General features: G+C 36.6%; 1 protein-coding gene across 3 annotated transcripts in view; it reads right to left on the bottom strand.

Moving 5' to 3' along the window:
* The window catches only part of TBC1D12 (TBC1 domain family member 12), a 107,853-nt gene that overhangs the window by 29,135 nt on the left and 54,288 nt on the right, over positions 1-24,430 (bottom strand). For all 3 annotated transcript variants that reach the window (XR_008424889.1, XM_053909747.1, XM_019445135.2), the window contains exons 3-6: positions 17,208-17,323; positions 5,201-5,283; positions 1,804-1,921; positions 502-608 (exon numbers count right to left, since the gene is read on the bottom strand). Coding sequence is in view for 2 of the 3 variants with exons in the window: in XM_053909747.1 (XP_053765722.1) it covers positions 502-608; positions 1,804-1,921; positions 5,201-5,283; positions 17,208-17,323 (424 nt within the window). In the remaining variant the exon portion in view is untranslated. The remainder of the gene's footprint in view (positions 1-501; positions 609-1,803; positions 1,922-5,200; positions 5,284-17,207; positions 17,324-24,430) is intronic.

Below are 24,430 nucleotides of genomic sequence, written 5' to 3'. Positions count from 1 at the left end.
TTAAGGTTTTAAGAAACATAAGAAAATAAAACAGTTCCTTGCGAGTCTTATTTTGTTTTTTAAATTTGGAAATTTTCAAATAAAAAAATCCAAAAGGACTGGTTTGGGTAGAGATGCAGGAAAAGAAATTTCTAGGCTTCTATCAATATATATATATATTTTTTAACAAAGGGAAACCTTTCCACAATTACACTATTTTTCTTTGTATATACTTCTATATCCACCACTACCTAGAATCCTAGAAGTTACCTGCAGTGAAAATATCTGGATGTCAAAAATATTACTGATGGTTGTAAACTAAAGGAAAACCCACAAACCTTATTTATATAATAACTTACTCATTAAATCATACCAGGTTTTGGAGAGAGTGGGAATGAAACATGCTCTAAAATGACATTATATATGGTAATGCCTTTTTAAATGGCCAATCTACTAATCTGTTTTATAATTCTGGAGATGGCTGTTTTCATGTGTGGGAGTAACTGAATATAGAATACAAACCAGGAGTGATATTTAGTTCATTTCCTACAGCTAGACTCCAAACTTTCCCACGAACACTAGGGGGCAATCCCTGCCACCACAATTCTCGAACTCTTCTTGTACTACGCCTAGAATTAAAGGGGGAGAAAAAAGGACACAGTTACTTTTTATACCAAAAACACTAGTTGCATGATGGTTTAGCTAGTCTATGGCCAAGTGACTGAATGATTTTTAAGAACATAGTTAAGCATGTGATGCATTCTTTCCGTGAGGTTCATGCTTGTAGGCAACAGAAGTCTAAAAAATATATGGTACCCTACAGAAGGACAATAGTAATTTAAAGGGAGCTGCCTTCTACAGCTGCCACTTATAGGGTACAATGAGAGAATCAGAAATAGGTGGACAGTCATGAAAAACAGGATAAAGGAACATAAAAATCTTCTGTCAACTCAGTACCAAAAAAAAAAATCACAAGGTATTTATTATGGGTAAGGCCCTTGTCTTTGAGAGGCAGTGTGTCTGCTGAAAGAGAGTGGGCTTTAGAGTCAGATGGACGGGAGTTCAAATCTGGTTTAACTATTCATTAATTGTATAACCTTGGGCAAATCACTTAACCTAACCTTGAGCTTCTCTATAAGATAAATGGGAGTAAAGGTTGTAAGAATCAAATGTGATTACTTATGTAAAGAGCCTAATTTGATACCTGTCACAATGTATCAACATTCAACAAATTCCCAATGCGTATCCTACACTGCAGAACACATCTCCTACCCTCCAGTCTAGAGGGAATATAAGGCATATACAAAAATATTATCGGAAAATAAAAGGCAAAGTAAAGCAAGAAGTATATTAGCCTCAAAGTATAATGGGACATTAGAAAAAGGAAAGATCATATATAGCGTATTTATGATTATGAGAGAGGTATATTAAAAATCACTTTAATATTTAACATTTAACAAATGCATCTTACAATGAATTACAGATTTAGTATTTTCTTTGCAAAACCTGCTATTACATCAATAATGCACCTTGCAGCAGATATGTTAGAATTAAGAAAATATGGTAACTGAGGAAATTAAATTTTCATGGATCAACTAGCATTTCAGATGAATATCCTCAAAGGAAAGGTAAGATTCTGACAGGCATAGAAAGGGTGGTCAGTAAGGGAAGTAGGTATTAAGAGATTGAGGGATGTATAAAATTTATACATAGGTATAATTTAGCCAAAGCATAAGACACATGTTGGAAATACTAAAAATAGAGAACTAGAAACATGAGATCTTTGGAGACAGACTTGAATTGAGGAAAAGTCTGCTTACTTACATTACTTCCCAATTGGGCAGTATTTCATTGATCCAAATTACCATTGCACTTGCGATATTTTCTTCCTGTTTAAATCGTTCTTTCATTATTTTTTTCCTTTTATAGGCTTCTTTAATTTCTGTTTTAAACAAGTAAAAATTATTTCAATACAAAAAAGCTAGATCATGATGCCCTTTTCCTTCTACCTAAGTCTAAAATATAAGCTTTCTCATAAAGAATATTCTGATAACAAGAAGGAAAGAAAGGAGGGAAGGAAGAAGGGGAAAGAGGGAATAAACGAAGCAGGGGAAAAATAGAAAATAAACTTGATTAATGTAATTTTAAAGTAACACCTCCTATTCTAAGTTTGTTTCTTTTTTAGCTTATTGTTTTCATTTTTAGTAATCTCTGTACCCAATGTGGGCCTCAAACTCACAACCCCAAGATCAAGTCACATGCTCTTCTGACTGAGCCACCCAGGTGCCCCTACATCTCCTCTTCTAAAAAAGTAAATGGAACTCAGGGTGCCTGGGTGGCTCAGTCGGTTGGGCATCCGACTTCGGCTCAGGTCATGATCTCACTGTTTGTGAGTTTGAGCCCGCGTTGGGCTCTGTGCTGGGAGCCTGGAGCCTGGAGCCTGCCTCAAATTCTGTGTCTCCTTCTCTCTGTCCCCTCCCCTACTTGTGCTCTGTCTCTGTCTCTCAAAAATAAATAAATGCAAAAAAAATTTTTTTTTAGGTAAACAGAACAAAGGGCCAGAAAAATAGATTACTATGTCACATATTCTATTTATACTTAATAAACAAACCAAAATTTGTCATGAATTAACTATGTAAAACCTAAACAACTGTGAGCAATTAACCAATACCCTTTTTTTCATATAAGGAAGGGATTTATGAATTTCCTTAGATAAAAGCACATGACATTAAAAAATAATTCTGCCAGTGACATTATTACACTTAACCCTGTCTAGCATGATGTCTTGCTTTACTAATTAGATTGAAATTAAAAAACCCTAATATATACACATATACAACACCCCTCTGAAAGTCAGAAGTCATAATTCTGAAACAAGAGATGCCTGAAAAAAAGAAGTGATCAATATATACATAATTATATATATAACACACAATTATTTGTATTTGTTGTAATTATATATATTGTTATAATATACATAACAAAAATCAGAAATCACAATTCTGAAACAAGAGATGCCTCAAAAAAAGAAGTGGTACACAAAATATATAAGATAATTATGTAGGGGAACCTGGGTGACTCAGTTGAGCATCCGACTTTGGCTCAGGTCATGATCTCGCAGTTTGTAGGTTCAGGCCCCCCATGAGGCTCTGTGCTGACAGCTTAGAACCTGGACCCTGCTTGGGATTCTGTGTCTCCCTCTCACTCTGCCCCTCCCCTGCTCACACACTATCTCTCAAAAATAAAAAAACATTTAAAAAAATTATAAATTATGTATATACTTTACTATGTTATATATTATGTTACAATTATAATTTTATAAAATTATATATAACATGTCATATTAATATATAATGTATGTTTTAGCATATTATATATACTATATTAATATATGAGCATATTAATATAATATATAATTATATATGATGTTTTGTATATTTATTTGTTTATAGTTATATATAATTTTAGAACCAGTTGGAACTTCAGAGATCAGCTAGCCAAAATGTTTACTAATTGTGTTTCACAAAATGCCTCAGAAATCATCTTAAGGGGCAAGTGGGAGGCCAAGTAACCAGCTCTACTTTCTTTACCTTGTCATATGCATTCATATTCTATATAACTTTTCTTTGGAGAGAGTTTCACTGCTTTTAAAACAAAAGTGTGGACAGAACACTTGAAAGCCTAAATCCAGTCAACCTGAATCCCGCACTTCACAGATTTGAGGAAACTAACATTAGGTTTATTTACCATCATATCCAAGTAGTATCAAATAGGATTAAAGCTGTTACCCTCTGATTTCCCAATTTAATGTTATTTCTATCATATCACATTGTAGGATTGTGTATTTATCAATAACTCTCTTAAATATTAATCAACTAGTGAGGTCAAAGTTCAGAGTCAATTAAAATGTGTTGGGTATGTTGGGAATATTTCAAATAAAATAAATTTATCCAATGTATAAATGATTAGGGCTTTTACAAAGATATAACTGCCTTATAGGTTTCTTATAACATTAAAAAATTAACCTCATTTCCAAAATAGTGCCATTAAATAGAACTGTATCCTATTACAGTATATTATAGTATTCCATTAACTTAAGGTCAAAGAAAAAAATCAGCTGCTAAAAGGCACATATCTAAAAATACTTATGGCTGTATAATATCTTTTCTAAAAATGTACCCTGAACTAACAGTGCTTAGCAAATAAATACTGTTAAATTATCCTTATGTTCTACTTTTTGGCTGGAGGAGAGAATGAATAAATAAAGGTGTGAATTTATTTTAATTTTTTTAAACATTTTTATTTATTTTTGAGAGACAGAGACAGAGCACGAGCGGGGAAGGGCAGAGAGAGAGGGAGACACAGAATCTGAAGCAGGCTCCAAGCTCCGAGCTGTCAGCACAGAGCCTGAGGCAGGACTCCAACCCACAAACTGTGAGATCATGCCCGGAGCTTAAGTCGGAAGCTCAACCGAATGAGCCACCCGCGTGCCCCTAAAGGTGTGAATTTATACACCACAGTATACATTCATGTGCCTGTCCAAATGACACAACTGGGATTCTAGAAAGACTACATTAAGTCACAAAAGCAAATTCTAATTTCAAATCATATTCTCAAAGTCATACAGGAAGGTGTTACAAATTATTAAAATTATAAAATACCAAAAGCTTAAAAACTATAAAAGAAGTGAATTTCATGAAATAAATTCATATCGTTGCCATTCATAAGTTAAAATAATCGTTGTCCAAGAACCCTCATAGATAGTCTGCTGCCTTTCTCCTCAGTTAAAGTACTGGCAGAAAAGTAAGACATTTTTGAGAACAGATTTAGTTAAAAAAATAAGAAAACAGCATTATCTTAAAGATGAATTTGGGGGCGCCTGGGTGGTTCAGTTGGTTAAGCGTCCGACTTCAGCTCAGGTCACGATCTCGCGGTCCATGAGTTCGAGCCCCGTGTCGGGCTCTGTGCTGACTGCTCAGAGCCTGGAGCCTGTTTCAGATTCTGTGTCTCCCTCTCTCTCTGACCCTCCCCCGTTCATGCTCTGTCTCTCTCTGTCTCAAAAATAAACGTTAAAAAAAAAATTAAAAAATAAAATAAAATAAAATAAAAAAAAGATGAATTTGATCAATCCATCATCCACCTTCCTGTTGAAATTAACCAACAGGTTAGCTTCCTACTGACATCAGTAAATTAAATACACCGATTGGAGTTAAATTTATACCTCGTTTTTTAGCCTCAGCCACCATTTCATCATATTCTTGTCGGTGACGTAAAGCTTCTTCCACAGATTTGGCAGGAAGATTTCTGGAAAAAAAAGGTTTTAAGTCAATTTTAAAAGATTAACTTTTAAATGTATTAACTTCTTTCTTTTTATAGCCAAATACAAAGAATTTCTAACTTAACCTTTTCATTTCATACCTTAAAGAAGTAAAAGGTTGAAAACACCTCTGCATTTTAGAAAAGCATCAGAATCCAAATTGCTAATATTTGTTATATAAATGTTTTTTTATGTTCTATGTATACATGTTTATAATTATTTAAATATGTCAGATTTCAGACAATATTTCTAAGTTAAGTGATTAAGCTCACTTACCAGGGTTTTTTTTAGTCAATTTTTTGAGGTATAATTTTCATACAATAAAATGACTGAATATATTTTCAAGAACACAGTTTGGCGAGTTTTAACAAATGTATATAGGAGCACCTGGGTGGCTCAGTCAACAAGCATCCTACTCTTGGTTTCAGCTCAGGTCATGATCTCACGGTTCATGGGTTTGAGCCCTGCATCAGGCTCTGTGCTGACAGTACAGAGCCTGCTTGGGATTCTCTCTCTCCCTCTCTCTCTGTGCTGCTCCCCTGCTCATGTTCTCTCTCTCTCTCTCTCAAAATAAATAAAAACTTAAAAAAAAAAAAAACAACCCAAATGTATATATACCTGTGCAACCAACATATCAATCAAGATACAAAACAGTCCCATCATTCTACAAAGTTTCCTTATGTCCCCTTTGCACTCAACACTTACCCACCTTAGGCAATCATATCTCTATTCCTATCTCTGTACATTAGCTGGTTGCCTTTTATTTTTTTATTTTTTATTTTTTTAATTTTTTTTTCAACATTTTTTATTTATTTTTGGGACAGAGAGAGACAGAGCATGAACGGGGGAGGGGCAGAGAGAGAGGGAGACACAGAATCGGAAACAGGCTCCAGGCTCCGAGCCATCAGCCCAGAGCCTGACGCGGGGCTCGAACTCACGGACCGCGAGATCGTGACCTGGCTGAAGTCGGACGCTTAACCGACTGCGCCACCCAGGCGCCCCTAGCTGGTTGCCTTTTAAATAATTTCATATAGATTCTTTTGTTCTGGCTTCTTTTACTGAGCATACTTTTGAAACTCATCCATGTTATTCTGCATACTAGTAATGTATTCCTTTTAACTGGTCAGTAGTGTTCTATTTATCCATGTGGATAAGCATTTAGATTATTTCCAGTTGAGGGCCTATGGATAAAGCTACTATAAATATTCACTTCAAGTCTTTGTATGGGTATCTGCTTTCATTTCTCTTGGGTAAATACCTAGTAATGGAATTCTTGGGTCATATGGTAAGTGCAGGTATACTTTTATAACAAATTGGTTTCTACTTCAGAGTTTTAGGATAACATTGTAACTACAAATTTGATAATCACTTAATCACTTGCATATACTATATTTTGGCTTTAAAATTAATGGCTTCACCTACTTCACAGAGTAGGTGACTTACATACATGACTAAGCAAAAGAAATACATTTAAATATTACCAAATATCCTAATATATCATAATAATGTCCAATTTGAGGAGTCAGGTTTTTAAAATGTTTTTTTAATTATTCATTCATTTATTTTATTTAAAAATGTTTTTTAAGAAGGCTCCATGCCCAATGTGGGGCTTGAACTCACAACCCTGAGGTTGAAGAGTTGCATGCTCTATGACTAAGCTAGTCAGATGTCCCTCAATTTTTTAAATTTTTTTTAAGTTTATTTATTTGCAGAGAGACAGAGACAGCACAGTTGGGGGGGGGGTGTTGCAGAAAGAGAAGGGGACAGAGGATCCAAAGTGGGCTCCATGCTGACAGCAGAGAGCCCAATGCAGGGCTTAAACTCATAAACCGTGAGATCATGACCTGAGCTGAAGTCAGATGCTTAACCAACTGAGCCACCCAGGCACTCTTTGAATTATTTTCAATAGGCTAGGGTGGGGAAAGATATGTGACAAACTTTCAAATTAAACGTTTTGCCTCTTCCTCTCTTGTCAAGATAGATTCCTCCAGTAGTTGTAACAGAGAGGAATATGGTTAAGACTTCTTCAGGCCATAATGGAATAAGAGGGACCAGGGTTACTCTCTTGCCTTAATTAGAACAATGAAGAGAATATGCTAAGCAATAGTTTTTAGACGTTGGACAATAAGCAGCACAAGACGGTGATCCTTATGAGAAAAACTCTGCAAATGCCTAAGCATACGGCCTGGGACTTTCAGGTCTCAGTGCTGGAAGGAAGTACCCAAAATCCATTAGTCTTGCTGAGTTGAGGAAACAGAGTTTGGAAGCAAGGAGTATGAATTTTCCAGGAAGGGAGCTACAGAGGAGTCCTCTCAAATTTCTGGCTGAGTACTATTTATGCAGGTGTGTGATTAAACTATGGTATCCAAGGTAAGAAATACTAGAAAGGAATAGGTAGAACATCCTCAAAGATTACAATGAGCCAGACAGAGTGGAAAGTCGTCCTAACAGATAGGGTATCAAGTGGAATCATTAGGGTATTGGTTCAGTAGTAAGGATACTAGCCCTAAACTAAAGGCTGTTCTGGAACCACTCTAATAATGATTAGATTAAAAGGGACAAACCAACTCCAAGGAACTTGGTACCAGACTAAAGTCAAAAAATATTTAAAGGAATACAAAAAGTCCAGCGTCCAACTATGTAAAGTCACAAAATCTAGTATCCAATAAAAATTACCTGGAAGCAAAGAAGCAGGAAAATACAATTTATACTGAAGAAAATAATCAATAGATATAGTGCAGAAGTGTTAGACAAGATTATACCTCAAGGATGATAAAACTGCTGTAATAAATATACTCAAGGAGGTAGAGGGAGAACACAATAAGAAAAGCTCAAGATCCAAATCAAAGTTCTACAGATGAAAAGTACAATTTTTTAAAAATGTTTATTTATTTTGAGAGAGAGACAGCATGCACATGCATATGTGCACAAGCAGGGGAGGGGCAGGGAGAGAGGGAGAGGGAAAGAATCCCAAGCAGGCTTCTGCTGACGTGGGGCTTGACCCCATGAACCATGAGATCATGACCTGTGCCAAAATCAAGAGTCAGATGCTTCAACTAAGCCACCCAGGTGCCCCAAAAAGTACAATTTCTAAACTGAAAAACACAAAAGGTGGGACTGACAGGAGATTACAAATTGCAGGGGGGAAAAATGTGAGCTTTAAAATAGAATAGAAAGCTATACAAAATGAAATACAAAGAGAAAAAAATACCCCTTGTCAATCCCCTCAAAATAGCCTGAGTTGTGGGATATGAATATCAAGAAACATAATACATGTTTAATTGACTCAGAAAAAAGGGGAGAGAAGGCAGACAAGAAATAGTTGAAAAATAAAGGCTACAATTTTCCCAAAGTTGATACAAAATTACAAATGCAGACACGTTAGTTTCAATGAACCTCAAAGAGAAGGAATATGAGGAAAACCACACCAAAGCATATCATCAAATTCATGAAAAGCAGAGATAAAGAAAAATCTTAATAGCTTTCAGAAAATAAAAGAATTCAGACAGCAGACCAGTACTACAAAAAGTGTTAAAAGAACACGCAGTAGAAGGAAATAATACCAGATGGAAATCTAGTTACATAACTTCTTAGAAAATAAAAGAAGGTTTAAAGAAAAAAATAATAAAAATGTATGGAGGGTGTGATTGTTAGTTTTGTGTATCAAACTTTCTCTCCCTCTCTCTCTCTCTGCCTGCTTGCCTGTCTTTGAGCTGGGATATAAGTCTTCTCCTGACTTGGGACTTGAACTGGAAATTACATTATCAGCTTTCCTATTTCTCAGCCTTAAGACTTGAACTGGAACTGGAACATCAGCTCTCCTGGGTCCAGAGCTTGCTGACTACAGATCTTCAGACTTCTCAGTCTCTAAATTCATGACAGCCACTTCCTTCTAATAAATCTCCTTATATACAAATAGGATATATAAAAATAAGAACCTTAATACATGGGGTTTCCACTTCTCTGGAGAACCCTAATACATGGGGTTTATAACATGTACAGTGGAAGTAATAGTACTGTAATGTTCTTATATATGTGAGATAGTATAATATTACTTGAAGGTAGTCCATGAAGAGTTAAGATATATAAACTATAGAGAACTACTAATATTAAAAATATAGGCAATTCATCAATAATAGATGAAATTAAAGGTCAACAGAATATTTTATCCAAAAAAGGCCCCCCCAAAAAAAAAATAGAACCTTGATTGCCATCCTATAATAAAAGACAAATTTCTCCACTTCCTTAGCATCTAGCTTTAAACACAGAATTGTTTCTAATAAGATTTAAAGAAAAGGGACTGTGGAATCTCTTGGAAGACTTCCAAAAAGGAAAGTTGACTCAGCTGCAAGAGGCCTTTTATTCCGACCACTTTTGTTCCAATTGCAAGCCCAAAGTCAGCATGAGAGTGAAGTCACTTGCTGAAGGTGGTGCAGCAGAAAGACATGAACCTGGGTACTCGATGCATGGAGACACCAGACTAGCTCTGAACTGCCCAACTCTGGGCCATGTATATATGAGGGAATAAATCCTTATGTGTTTAGGCCACTATATGGGGGAGTCTCTTATTTGTAGTTGAATGTAATTGCTGAGTGATACACCAGTTACACAATAATAATGCTCTAAAGGGCAGGGACCATTACAAACTTCACCTGACTCCAACCACTTTCAAAATCCATTGAGTTTAGCCCTTACACTAGATTAATTAACCTTATGATTCTGGGGAGCCTGGGCAACTCTTGGGTTTTGGCTCAGGTCATGATCTCGCAGTTTGTGGGTTCAAGCCCCGCAGTGGGCTCCACACTGACGGTGGGGAGCATGCTTGGGATTTTCTCTCTCTGCCCCTCCCCTGCTTGTGTTCACTCTCTCTCAAAATAAGTAAATCAACTTTAAAAACAAAAAACCTTATGATTCCTAGTATTGCCTACCCTTAAACCTTACAAACTGAAGTTGTCCAAAGCTGCTTCTCACCCAGGTCCTAACCAACTGTCAAGCCCAAACCCAGCCATTAAGAGTCTCTCATTTCCTTTTACAAACTATCCTATCTCTCTGGATATAGTTTGATACCACAAAAGAATGGATTTCATGCTGTCCAAGTTTCAGATGTTATTACTATATAAAGAAAATAAAAAGCTTATTTATTGTGATGAAAATGAGACCACAGAAAAAAAGAGAAAAAAGCCAAATATAAATCTAGTTTTCAAGTAAACAGTGATCCTGGACTCAGTAATACTGTCTTCTCTTTTGCTCCTCCAGCCCAGACTGTAAGTGCTTTTCTGAAGCTGTTAATCTTTTGACCTCATATCCCCTTCTTTTCCTTTTCTAGCCCTTCTAACAACCTTAATAATAAATTAAGAGTAATAAATTACTCTATTAAAGTCTTTCTTCTTGAAATTACTGTCCTGGTTGTCTGTTTTTCCTGATTGGACTCCGAACTCTTAAGATAACAGAAAATTGTTTTATCTACCTTTAGAGATTTTTTATTTTACCAGGGGAGAAACAGCTTAATTCAAATTTCATTTCCAGTTTTTGAACTACAAATCTACTCTTAAGATATCTCACCAGTTACTACTATTTTCCACCGAAAAGGCTTGATCATTCCCTTCAGTTACAATGCTGCCTGCTGCTCCTGGTATGAATCTTAATGCTTTTTGCACTTCATTCTTTCTTATTTCTTTTCCATAAGTCTCAATAAAAGACTAGCTTAGACTTAAGGGCACAACTTGGGGGATCTGTTCTTCTATTTACTGAGAAAGTGGAATTAGATCTAAACAGATCTCTCGGGGCGCCTGGGTGGCTCGGTCGGTTAAGTGTCTGACTTCGGCTCAGGTCATGATCTCGCGGTCTGTGAGTTCGAGCCCCGCGTCGGGCTCTGTGCTGACAGCTCAGAGCCTGGAGCCTGTTTCGGATTCTCTGTCTCCCTCTCTCTCTGCCCCTCCCCTGTTCACGCTCTGTCTCTCTCTGTCTCAAAAATAAATAAACGTTAAAAAAAAAAAAAATTAAACAGATCTCTCCTCTGCACAACTTTACAGTCCCTCCACATGGCTTAGACCAGTACTAACCCTTGCTGCAATGATAAAAATGTTCTTTCGTGCTGTTAAAATGTAGTAGCCACTAGCCGCATGTAGCTACTGAGCACCTGAAATGTGACTAGTGTGCCTGAGGGAATGACTTTTCTATTTTATTTAACTTTAATTAATTAAATTTAAATTTAGATAGCCACCTGTGCCTAGTTGTTACCATAATGGAGATTCTAGGTCTAGACTCTAGAAAAAGAAGGAACAGTAACTTGCCATCCAGGTCATTTATGTCAGGGAACGGATCTAAATTTGAATAACCACAAAGATCACAGATTTTAAGTAAACACAGAACTATGCCTCAAAACCATGATTATAAAGGCCTAATTAATTAATAAAAAGAGCACAGTCCCTTTATATGCATTATTGTTTCACTGACACTCACACCTTGGTTTTTCCAGATAACTCCCCAAACTATGTTGACGTAGTCCTGAAAGATTTCGAGAAGAGGCAAACAGATAGCTTTATTTGTGCCAGTCATAAGTACGTCAGTCTTAGCATGAAATAATTTGCAGGAAGGAGTTAAACACTGTTCAGGAAACAGAACTTTTCAGATAGTCCTATGTCAGGTTTTTCTATTGTGATTTCAGTTTTTTGAAAATGAGTACTTATATATGTACTCCAACACAAAATAGTAAATAAATAATAATTGGCTTATTAATTATTATAAGTCTTGGTATCCCCTTCTTCCAATCATCATAAATGCAAAAACCTTGGTACATAGAACAGAGTACAAATTCAATGGTCCAAACATGAAGAGTCCATATGGTAAACGTCCTAACCAATCTTTGATACTTTGAGGAAGACCAGAATTTTTAGTACCCTAAACTAGACAGTGAATGAATAAAACATAAAAACAAATACATACACAGACTTGTTTTTTTGTGTTTTTTTTCTTCCAAAAAAAAATCACTAATTTTGCAGTCATTTGCCTAGGGAACTAATTAAAAAAATAGGATTCTTCAGTCTTGAAAATCAAAGGCTGAGTGAATAAAATCAACCAGGAAATACTAAGCACCTCATTCAGTACTCTTAGGCACTCTAAGAAAAAGATATGGTTTACTATTGTCCCTTAGAAAAATGTCAATTAGTTAGGTGGTCAAGAGAAGAAACCATTAATGAATATCTAAGATAGTGGATCATGCTAAAAAACACGGTAAGAACATTTGCTGCTTTTCAAAGCTATCACATAAAAACCTATATCAAAAAAAATTTTTTTTGATGTTTATTTATTTTTGAGACAGAGAATGTGAAAAAGCAGGGGAAGAGCAAAAAGAGGGAGACAGAGGATGGGAAGCTGGCTCCACACAGACAGCAGACAGCCTCATGGGGGGTTCAAACTCAAGAACTGTAAGATCATGACCTGAGTTGAAGTCAGATGCTTAACGACTGAGTCACCCAGGTGCCCTTATACTTTACTTTTTTGTCACCTTTTACTTGCACCTTTAAGAATTTCTCCACTTGTTTGGTACTGTGTGTATAGTAACTCAGCCAAGAAGCCAGAAGAGAAAGAGATGTAGCTCTATCCATTGGTGGTTTTAAAAAAAGTCCCATAAGCATCAGTGATTTAAAACATAGAAGAGTGGGGCGCCTGCGTGGCTCAGTTAAGCATCTGACTTAGGCTCAGGTCATTATCTCACGGTTCACGAGTTTGAGCCCCATGTCAGGGTCTGTGCTGACAGCTCAGAGCCTGGAGCCTGCTTCACATTCTGTGTCTCCCTCTCTCTCTGCCCCTCCCCGCTCACGCTCTGTCTCTCTCTCAAAAATAAACATTAAAAAAATTTTATAAAAAAAATAGTAACATAGAAGAGGTTCCTATCAACACAGCTCATATGGATACTCTTACCTTCCTGTCCAAGGCTGGCTTTATTATGAGGTGGGTTAAGGGAGGAGTAGGCAGAGAGAAAATTCCTGTATTTGAAATCTGAGGACTTCAGATGATTAAATACTATAGCTGCTTCATACATAAAGAAATTTCAACTATAAAAACCTACGCAGCCAATGATTCTGGATGTTTCTGCAAAATTACAGAAGCTAAGAGAAGAAAAGTGGCACCAATTCACAAATTCCCTTTGCAAGGGGAAACTCCTCCTCTCCTCCCATTATCACTGTGATCTATGAAAGAGGAAGATTCCAACATCAATTTCATGCTGAGGGAAAACTTCTGTCCCTCTCTCCACCCCCTTGCAGATGCCACCTTAACAGAACTTGGCTGCATTCCGAAACAGAACAAAACTACAGATTACATAAGTCTCTGCTCCAAATTCTCAGCTTGTGAAGGCAAGGCTGAACTGGCTCAAATCTGCTGGCAAATATTCTGAGATAAAGTAGAATTGTCATTTAATATGCAGGTTGCACCCATGCAGTCTCATCTGGTTTTATATTCAATAAAGTGAAAGTTTTCATTCTTGCTGGTTCTCTAGATGTATTTATCAATTGCTGAAGTAGAAGGAGGAATGAGTGATTGGGTACTCCCATATGCTAACACTATGGAAAGCTTTTGTTTATTGATTATATAAATGTTAATTCATATAAATCACTTTCTCCCAAAAGACCCCTTCAATTTTAGAAAGGTGAACAAAATTTGTAATTAAATCACAATATCTCAGGGGTACCTGGGTGGCTCAGTCAGTTAAGCATCCTACTTCACTTCAGGTGATGATCTCATGGTTTGTGAGTTCAAGCCCTGCACTGGGCTCTGGGCTGACAGCTCAGAACCTGGAGGCTGCTTTGGATTCTGGGTCTCTCTCTCTCTCTCTCTCTCTCTCTCTCTCTCTCTCTGGGTCTCTCTCGCTCTCTCTCTTTCTGGGTCTCTCTCTCTCTCTCTCTCCCTCCCTCCCCTGCTCATGCTCTGTCTGCCTCTCAAAAATAAATAAACAGGAAGCCAAAACATAAGAGACTCTTAAAAACTGAGAACTGAGGGTTGATGGGGGGTGGGAGGGAGGGGAGAGTGGGTGATGGGTACTGAGGAGGGCACCTGTTGGGATGAGCACTGGGTGTTATATGGAAACCAATTTGACAATAAATTTCATATTAAAAATAAATAAACATTAAAAAATTTTTTTAAAAAATCACAGCATCTCAGAGCTGAGTGGAACAGTAGCTATCAACTTGAATCTCTGTATTACAGATGAACAAACTCAAATAGCATAGAAGCTGTAATATTTATAACTAATATATTAATTTCAGAGAGTACAGTGAAAAAAGTCATTTCTTTCAGTTGTTTATACATTTTTGGTACACTGAGATCCTCTTATAAATTTATTTTGTCTAGTGTACTGTTTCAAGTTCCAATTTCATGGAACTCCTTATATAAGTTATAAGAAAAATTTAATATATTGAAATCACTGAAGGTTGAAGCCAAAGACTTAACTGAATGGAAAAGATAAAGCCTAGAGGCATCTGGTGGCTCAGTCAGTTAAGTGTCTGACTCGATCTTGGCTCAGGTCATGATCTCATACTTCTTGAGTTCAAGCCCTGCATCACGCTCTGTGCTAACAGCACAGAGCTGGCTTGGGATTCGGAGTCTCCCTTTCTCTGTCCCTCCTCTGCTTGTATTCTCTCTCTAGCTCTCAAAATAAATAAACAAACTTACAAAAAAAAAAAAAAAAAAAGATAAATCCTAGTCCTTAAAGAATTAGGTAGGTGAGAAGTGGAAATAAGATATTTGCATCCCAAGTGAGGGCAATAAATGAGCAAAGGCATGAAGGCAGGACTTAAAGAAATAGGTTTGGTTGTAAATAAAGTGTGGTGTAAAGAAAAATATGGCCCGAACACTAGAACAGAACTTTTTGCATGGTATTTTTATGAACTTCTGGGAAGAAATGAACAGTCCTGGTAAAGAGCTTAATCCATTTTGGATGAATTTTAACAAGTTTAAGAACACTCTTCCAATTGCAGTTATCTACCTGCTCAGCGTCAAGAGTCTGAAAATCTTTAACCAGGTATTCTCTTCTTGCTTATCTGACCACTCTTTGAATTGGCCTGGTTAATTCTCCTCCCTGGCAGCAAGACTGAAATGAAACTTTGACATGTTCTCATAACTGAATTTCTGAAAAACTCTTTAAAATTTAAAGTTTATTTGAGAGAGAGAAAGAGAGAGGGAGAGAATATGAGAGTGAGCATGCATGGGGGAGAGGCAGGGAGAGGGAGAGGGAGAGGGAGAGGGAGAGGGAGAGGGAGAGGGAGAGGGAGAGGGAGAGGGAGAGGGAGAGGGAGAAAGAGAAAATCCCAAGCAGGCTCCACACTGTCAGCACAGAGCCTGATGCGGGGTCCAAACTCACAAATTACGAGATCATGACCTGAGCTGAAATCTAGAGTTTGACCCTTAACTGACTGAGCCACCCAGGCAACCCTTAATTTTTTTTTAAAGTAGGCTCCACACCCAACATGGGGCTAGAACTCATGACCCTAAGATCAAGAGTAGGATACTCCTCTTACTGAGGCAGTCAGGTGCCGCTAAAAAGCTTTTTTTTTTTTTTTTTAAACCAATGGAAAAATGATATATGAACATATTCAGCAAATCCTTAAAAAGGAGTGTCATGATCACACTTTCTTTAATATGAAGGAATGTAACAAGAATAAAAAAAAAAATAATGTACTTACGTCCAACCTTTCTTCTCTCAGAATGTCTAAAAAATATTCAATTCAACCTCTGCCTGTTTGGCCCCAGATTCTTTTATTATGCTCCCCATGATAATGGGTGGAAAAAGGTGCAGATCAGGAAAGTGACACGACAGGTTAGGAATTTTTTACACTGGAAGGAAAGAGAAGTCTAGAAGAAAAAGAGTAGATCCAGAGAGCCCAAGAAGGGGGAAGAAGTTAAGAACCAAGGGGTCTTGCTTTAGGGAAGGTGTGTTTTGTATGATAACAAATCAGAGACAGTGTTTTAAAGAACAGCAGCTTTGTGGAAGGCTGAGATGGGAAGGGCAGAAAAAGGGAAGGGAAGAATTTAAATTGGTTTTGTTGGGTATTTCTATTCTTTGGGGCACCTGGGTGGCTCAGTCGGTTGAGCATATGAGTTCAGCTCAGGTCATGATCTCATTGCTCGTGCATTTGAGCCCCGCATGGAGCCTGCTCCTATCAGTGCAGAGCCCACTTTGGATCTTCTGTCCCCCTCTCTCTGCCCCTTACCCACTTGAGCTGTCTCTTTCTCAAAAACAAAATAATAAAAAATAACATATTCTTCTTTTTAAAGCTTTTCTTTATTTTGAGAGCGAGAGAAGGTGCACGTGTGCACAGAGGAGGGGTTGAGGGGGGACAGAGAGAATCCCAAGCAGGCTCCACGCTGTCAGCACAAAGCTTGATGAGAGGCTCGATCCCATGAACCGCAAGATCATGACCTGAGCTGAAATCAAGAGTCGGACGTTTAACCAAGTGAGCCACCCAGGCGCTTCAAGAATATATTCTTAATAATAGTAAACTAACTAGTTGACAAATCAGTAGTTATTATTTCAAGCTCCCAAATTTCAAAATTTGTCCAAAAGGCAAAGACCAATACATCTTAAGTACCTATTAAATGGCAAGAAAGGAAAAATAAATGCCTTATCTTGTTAAGATAAGGCAGGAGGGTTGAAGTAAGAATAGATATAAAAAGCCATCTAAGATTTATGTTTCATTCATTGGCTTATAGATACTTCTAGAAAATATGTATAAAGTTTGCACATCAATAATATATTCTTCCTTATTAGTTTTAGGATACATGACTGAGATTTTTAAAATCTTCTTAAAGCCATTTCTGTATTCAATTCTTACATTTTGTGTGAAATAGTAAGCAAAATTAAATTGAAGTTTAAAATATAAACAGTGTGCCTGATGACCACCATAATACTTACGATGGTCGATCCTCAAGAATCAGGGCGGTGGTAGAAAGTGGTTCAAATTCAAAATTCTTACGTCTTGAAGACTGAGGTGGTGGTTTACAGGTCCTCCCTGTTCGTGCTTCATACTCCTAGAAGAGATTAAAATATACTTTATGCAGAGTCTTTTCCAATTTTCAGTTCGTATTATTAAATCTGTATCATTAAGAATGTTATACTATTGTAAAAAATATATTGAATTCATACATTAATTTGGTAAAAATATCAGGCAGACAAAAAAAAAAAAGTCACTTTTTTCCCTGAAGCAAACTAAATCATGAGTTTATATTACATATAAAGTATCAAAGTATGTTAAGAGACAGGGAAGATACAAATGCACTATGTTAATGAGGGAAGGCTTTAGGGTGCCTTCTATGGTATCAGCTACCCAAGTCCAGCTTTGAATAATCTACAATCAGATAAACCTACTTTCTAAACCTTCAGCCAGCTCAATAATGGAAATGTTGACACAAGATATAGATAATCCTATTGTAATGCTTTGAAGATCTCTCTCAAAAGTAACACTGAACCTGTAACCAAATACTGGTTTTCAATTTCGACCTACTTTGAATCTAAATACTATAAATCTACCTATTACTCTAAATTTAAACAGCAATTTACCATCATATATTATCTAAAAATATGGCAAAAGATTGTCAAATACATAATTAAAATTAAGACACTATTATTATGGTATTTTTCTAATTCATCTGAACTGATGATCCTACCATTCAAAAAACAACTGAAATTAATTTGACATGTTCTTGGTGGACACCTTTATATTTCTACAGTTGAGCATTTTTTCATAAATGTTCACAGATTTATACTGAAATTATTTCTAGAAATTTAACAAAGAACAATAACAAGCTTACAGGATTATAATTTCCAGAATCCACATTTTCTCCTTTCTAAAAATATAATAAAAACAAATCGATCTAGATTTGATCATCTCCAGATAACAAATACAATTTTAATGAAATTCTCAAAGATAACACACAATTTCATGAGTAGATCTGCAAGTCTTTACTGGCAGCTAGAGAAAACATTAATTTAAATGACGAAAATGAAATGCACTTAAAGTGATCAAGTGTTTCACTTACTGCCTGTTTTCCTACCATGGCCTACAATTCTTTTTGTATTATCTTTTCCAACTTCTATTTTCCCCTACCAAATCAAACAGTTGTAAAATAATAAACTGATGGTTCTACCTTTCTTAAAAATGTGATGGTCTTATTGAAGCTTAATCTTCTAATTTGAGATATTTTTTAAAAATTTATGCTGTCTTAATCATTTTCTATAAACTCCAGTTTACTTTAGGGTTACTGCCAGTGTTTATAAAGGTTTATATTATTATTTTATAATTCTTTAGTTCTGCATCTCCCCTTCCATCTAATAAATCTATGCTCTGTTAATCTGAGAGCTCCTTCGGATAATTATGCTGGATTTTTAGAGACTTCTTTCTCAAGTTATTTAACACTCTGTATGCCCTTTTTATTAACTCCCATCCCAAAGAACTATACAGCTTTCAGAGAGTCAAAACGTCATTTTTCTTTTTCATAAATTTTCTTTCCTAACATCTAGGATATATATGTAATTATGATCAATATTTTTTTATTTTAAATGTTTCTTTAAAAATCTTTTCTAATGTTGATTTTTTTGAGAGAGAGAGAGCGTGCGCGCACCAGCAGGGGAGGGGCAGAGAGAGAGGCAGAGAGAGAAAGAATCCAAAGTGGTCTCCGGGCTACCAGCGCAGAGTCCAACTCAGGGCTGGAACTCACACACAAACCGTGAGATCATGACATGACCTGAAATCAAGAGTCAGATGCTTAGCAGACTGAGCCACCCAGGTGCTCCATGATCAATGTTTCTTTTCTTTATTACAAACTCAAATATAACAAATCCCCCTTATTGCTAATGTTTTTCTTATTAAAAATCATAGATGCTAGACATACATGAGGTTTCTTTAATCATTTAAATGGCACTCTGTTTTCCTACAATGTGACCTGGTCTCATTGCCAGACAGAATACAATGAATATCATCCAATGAAGTATTTCCCAAATAAATGCTTTAAACATTTAACACATTTGATCCTTGAAATAAACCTGTGAAGCACTTAACTCACAACAGAGGAAACTAAGGCACAAAGACACACAGACTTGCTTAAGGTCATAAATGGCAGACTGCGTAGCTCCAGAACCTGGCTTTCTAACAATCTATTACCTTACTACATTAACAGTCAAGTTGCTGTCTCTAACAATTTAAAAGAATTAGATAAAATCATTCAGTGAGAGAATAATGGGGATTTTAAAAGTGGATAGATCAAGCTGACACTATATCACTGATTCAACTAAACATCACAACAAGACACCAGTTGGTGTCTCCTGTTACGATGCAATATGAAATATTCTTGTCAAAAGAAAAATCAAAGTTTAATATTATTAAGCCTCTAGAATTGTGCTCTCCAATATGGTAGTCAAAAGAAGTGATAATTGGGGTGCCTGGGTGGCTGAGTCGGTTGAACATCCGACTTCAGCTCAGGTCATGATCTCACGGTTCGTGGGTTCCAGTCCCACACTGGGCTCGCTGCTGTCAGTGAAGAGCCCGCTTTGAATCTCCTGTCCCCCACATCTATGCCCCTCCCCAGCTCTCTCTTTCTCTCTCTCTCTCAAAAATAAATTTAAAACATTTTTAAAAAAGAAGTGATAACCAACTATGTCACATATGCTTAAATATACATTAAAAAAACATCAAGGGATCTGAACTATGAGGAGGTTCTCCTATGGAGGACGGGACTAGGAATGAAGGAGATTTGTTTTACTTTAACATATTCAGTATTATCTGAATTTTCTTACAAGAAGAAATAAAGTATTTTGTAAGAGAGATCATTTACAGTCATGGTCGATAATGGACAAAGACTTTACTGAAGAGGTAGGATCAGAACTGGGGCAAAAATGATGGGTATTAATTCCACAGGCAGAAAGGACTGGAAAGAACAAGTCAGAGGGAAGGGGTGGGGAAGCAAAGGCATAGATCAGGGAAACACATTAATTTCACTGAATATGGAAAAGGATGAGAAATAAGGCTGGAAACATGTAGGCTAAATTATGGAATTTTCCATTCATATAAATATTTGGAATTCATAAGCAAAATGGAGAGCCACTGAAAGTCTAGATAAAGTCTACCTTCTTTCTTATTTTTTTTAAAGTAGGCTCTATGGCCAATGTGGGGCCTGAACTCAGAACCCCAAGCCCAAGAGCTGCATGCTCTACTGACTGAGGCAGTCAGGTACCCCTAAAGCCATTAAAAATTAACCGAATAAGTACACATTTAATATAAAAGGTGACACAAAAAGAGGTACCTAAATATCATCTATGTATCTACCTTACAAATGAGCTTTATACACAATTGTCATTCAAGAATTTTTCACAAGAAAGAAGTTGTAGGTCTTGCATTTCCCATCAGACATCCTTAGCATAAAAATGCTTTGATTCTAGAGGGTTATGAACAAAAAAACCTTAGAAACACAGTATCAATCCGGCCCTAAAATAAAACAGCATAGATTTATAGACCCGAATGACTCAAATATTAATTTGAGTTGAACTAAAAATGCTACTCTAATGTGATTAAAGTTACAAATTATATTAGAAATAGTAAAATATTAATAAGCATCAGTACTTTCAAAATTGATCACATAATGATATCCTTTAGTTAGGTTTTTTTTTTTTCAATCACATATAACAAAAACCCAACTCAAACAGACGTAGGCAAATTTATCAGATCACAGCACTGAATATTCCACACACTTAGCTAACTTTGGTCTTTGACCAAGAGGTTCTGCCAGTCTCTCAGCCATGTCCTCTGAGTGTGGGCTTCATCGAGAGGCTGGCTTGCTGCTCACAGAAATGAATGCAGCAATGCCAGTTGTCACATCCTTGTGATGTAACTTTCAAAGATCCCTCAGCTGCTCTTCTAGTAACTCTCAGAAAAGAGAACTTCCTGGAAGTTCTCAGTAAATATCTCACTCCACAAGCATCAGTGACCTGAGAAATAAACCTCATCAATGAGTCCATCAGAGCCTGTAGCTGAGGCAGATCACATGACTCTCAAGTAACTCTTGAGTCCAGGGCAGTAGGCAGTCACAGTGCTCACATGATGGAAAAGTAGTTGAAACAATATATCATGGATGGAATTCACTTTAATTCCACGTGTATCATGTCGTAAAAATTCCCCATATGTTTCTTCAACAAAAGTTTAATAATGAGCTAAGCACTGGTAATTTTAGAGGCTATAAAGGAATTTTACAATATTAAAGAGCAACTGGAAATATCATAGTCCAAGGAAATCATGTAAATAATGCTATCTACAGTACATCCACTGTCTGAAAATACTGTTAAGACTCTGCCTCATTTTCTGTCAAAAAAAAATCAGTTTTAACTGACCTATTTTATGAGTAGTTGCCAAATATGAGAAAAGAAATATTTAATATATGCAATGTATTTCTATGGGATGTTGTAATGAAGCCTATTTATTATTTTTATCATTTAATTTGTTCTTTGTTTTTCACTCAAAAAAATCTGTCCTATGCAATATGTTTAACTGCAGTAACTAGAACAGTAGGTGAACTAATGCTGAGGGCAGGCAGGCAAATATCTGTAGAATAATTTATTCTGCTACTACAAAAAATTTGCATCAGACAAGCAATAAATTCTAAGCCTGATCAAAAGATGGTACTTAATTGTTGTTATTTCCATGAATGTAAAGTAGAAAAACTGTCTTACAATTCCAAGGTATGGAGATACTCTATACACATAAAGAGAAAAGATGTTTTTCCACAAAATAATCTCTCAGAAAACAGGTAGCATATTTGCTAATAAACATCTCTCATATTATAGGTGCTTTCTATTAATTTTGAACAGCAAAGTACAATTTGGAGAAGACACATTATCCTGAAGTTACCTCAATCAATGCTAATCTGGAAGGTCACCTGTTGATCAGCGAGTTTTGTTGTTTGCTTAACTGGAGTAGAAGAAACTGAATGTAAAGTAAGGATTTCTGGAGGTATAACCATCCAACTGCAAACTACCGTAAAGAGCCTTTAAACATAACCTTAAAAAGCAACATACTAAGAGACTTTGTTGCAGAGATGATAATTTTATAGCTATGGAACAAATAAAAGAAAAAATGTAATGCATTTGGAAATTTAAGACTTCAGACAAAATTTCTCATAAGATGATAATACATAGAATCAAAAAGCACTGTATCTTCTATACCTTGAACAAGAAAGTAATGTGCTCTGGGGTTAGAGACTTCAAAACTGGTCACAGTGATGCTGAACATATTGATGTCAAAGATGTATACAACAGTTTTGAATAAAAAAGCACTATTTCTTTCTTTTAAGTTTGAGAGAAAGAGAGCATGTGCGTGCAGGAGGAGCAGAGAGAGAGAGAGGAGAGAGCAAATCCGTGGTGACAATAAAGAATGCCGGGCTCAGTCTCACAAACCAGGAGCTCATGACCTGAGCCGAAACCAAAGTCACATGCTTAACCAACTGAGCCACCAGGTAACCCCAAAGCACTATTTCTTAATACACTATTTTATATACTATGTGATTTGAATATGTAATTAGAAATTTAAATAAGCATTTTACTTACATCTATATTCCTAAAAATTATACACACATACCAACACACGTTGGCCAATTCTTCAGAAACATAGGTAGATTCCCCTTTGGTGGACTAGGTAATTCATACCAACTTTCTTGGTGAAAACAACCTTTGTGACAATCCCTGACAAAGGGGAAACAAGGCAAGCTTAATGATCACCCCATTGTGCATGAAGGCTATTCTGGACATCAGTACAGAAAGGGAAAATTCAAACAAAAACTGGCTGTTAGTTTAGAACAGCTGAAGGAGGCCGAAGTTTGTGTGCCAGAGTAGCAGAAAAGAAAACACTCCACTGAGAAAGAACTCGGAATCTGTATAGGAGTCCTGTTGAGTCTTCACCTGAATACTAACCTGTACATATGGTAAGGCCAAACACAAGTCTGGGAAAAAAACAACTATTGGGGAAAGAACAATTACCTGGGAACAGTAAGCAAAACAGTCCCCCAGAGCTCATTCAGGGATGAGAAGTATTCATATTCCCACCAACCAAAATGTGAAGTCATCACTGAATACACAGGCCATTTAGGAGAGACCTAAATATTCACACCCATCTGAAACTATGCAAGTCAGAAGAGAATGGACAAATCTTTAAATGCTGAAAGAAAAAAAATAATAAAACAACGGGGGGGGGGGGGGGTGAACCGTGCTGACTTAGAATTCTATACCAAGAGAAAAGATCTTTCAAAAATGAAAGTGTAGCATAGGGAGCCCAGCAGGCTCAGCTGGTAGAGCATGTGACTCTTATTCTTGGTGTCCTGAGTTCAAGCCCCACACTGGGCAGAGTTTACTTAAAAAAAAAAAAAAAAAAAAAAAGAGAGAGAGAGAGAGAGTGCGCACGCATATTAACATTTTTTTCAAACAAACAAAACCCCAGAATCTGAGATCAGTAGACCTGAACTAGAAGATATTTTAAAGGGCATTTTTCAGGGGTGCCTGGGTGGTGACTTAGTGGGTTAAACATCCAACTCTTGGTTTTGCCTTAGGTCATGATCTCACGATTATGGAATCAAGCCCCAAGTTGGGCTCCACGCTGACAATGCAGGAGCCTGCTTGGGGTTCTCTCTCTCCCTCTCTCTCTGCCCCTCCCCTGCTCATGCTCTCTTGCTCTCTCTCAAAATAAACAAACATTTAAAAATTTTTTTTAATGTTTATTTAATTTTGAAGGAAAGAGAGACAAAGCTTGAGCAGGGAAGGGGCAGAGAGAGAGGGAGACACAGAATCCAAAGCAGGCTCCAGGCTCTGAGCTGTCAGCACAGAGGCCGACATGTGGCTCGAACTCACGAACCGTGAGATCATGACCTGAGCTGAAGCTGGATGCCTAACTGACTGAGCCACCCAGGCGTCCCTAACATTTTTTTAAAAAAGGGGGAAAGAATATATCATATGAAAAGATGAGTTTACACAAAGAAATGAAAAGCACCAAAACAGTAAATATGGAAAAATATAAGACATTTTGGAAGACATGAAGAATTTAAAAATGTTAAAGGATATATGACTACTTAGAGCAAAAATATTATCAATTTATTAAGGGGTTT

Source organism: Panthera pardus, unplaced genomic scaffold (genome assembly GCF_024362965.1).
Source record: "Panthera pardus isolate Hobbes unplaced genomic scaffold, ASM2436296v1 HiC_scaffold_22, whole genome shotgun sequence".
In the NCBI taxonomy this organism is placed as follows: Eukaryota; Metazoa; Chordata; class Mammalia; order Carnivora; family Felidae; genus Panthera; species Panthera pardus.
Note: the sequence above shows the minus strand (reverse complement) of the source record. Positions and strands in the feature narration are given on the sequence as shown.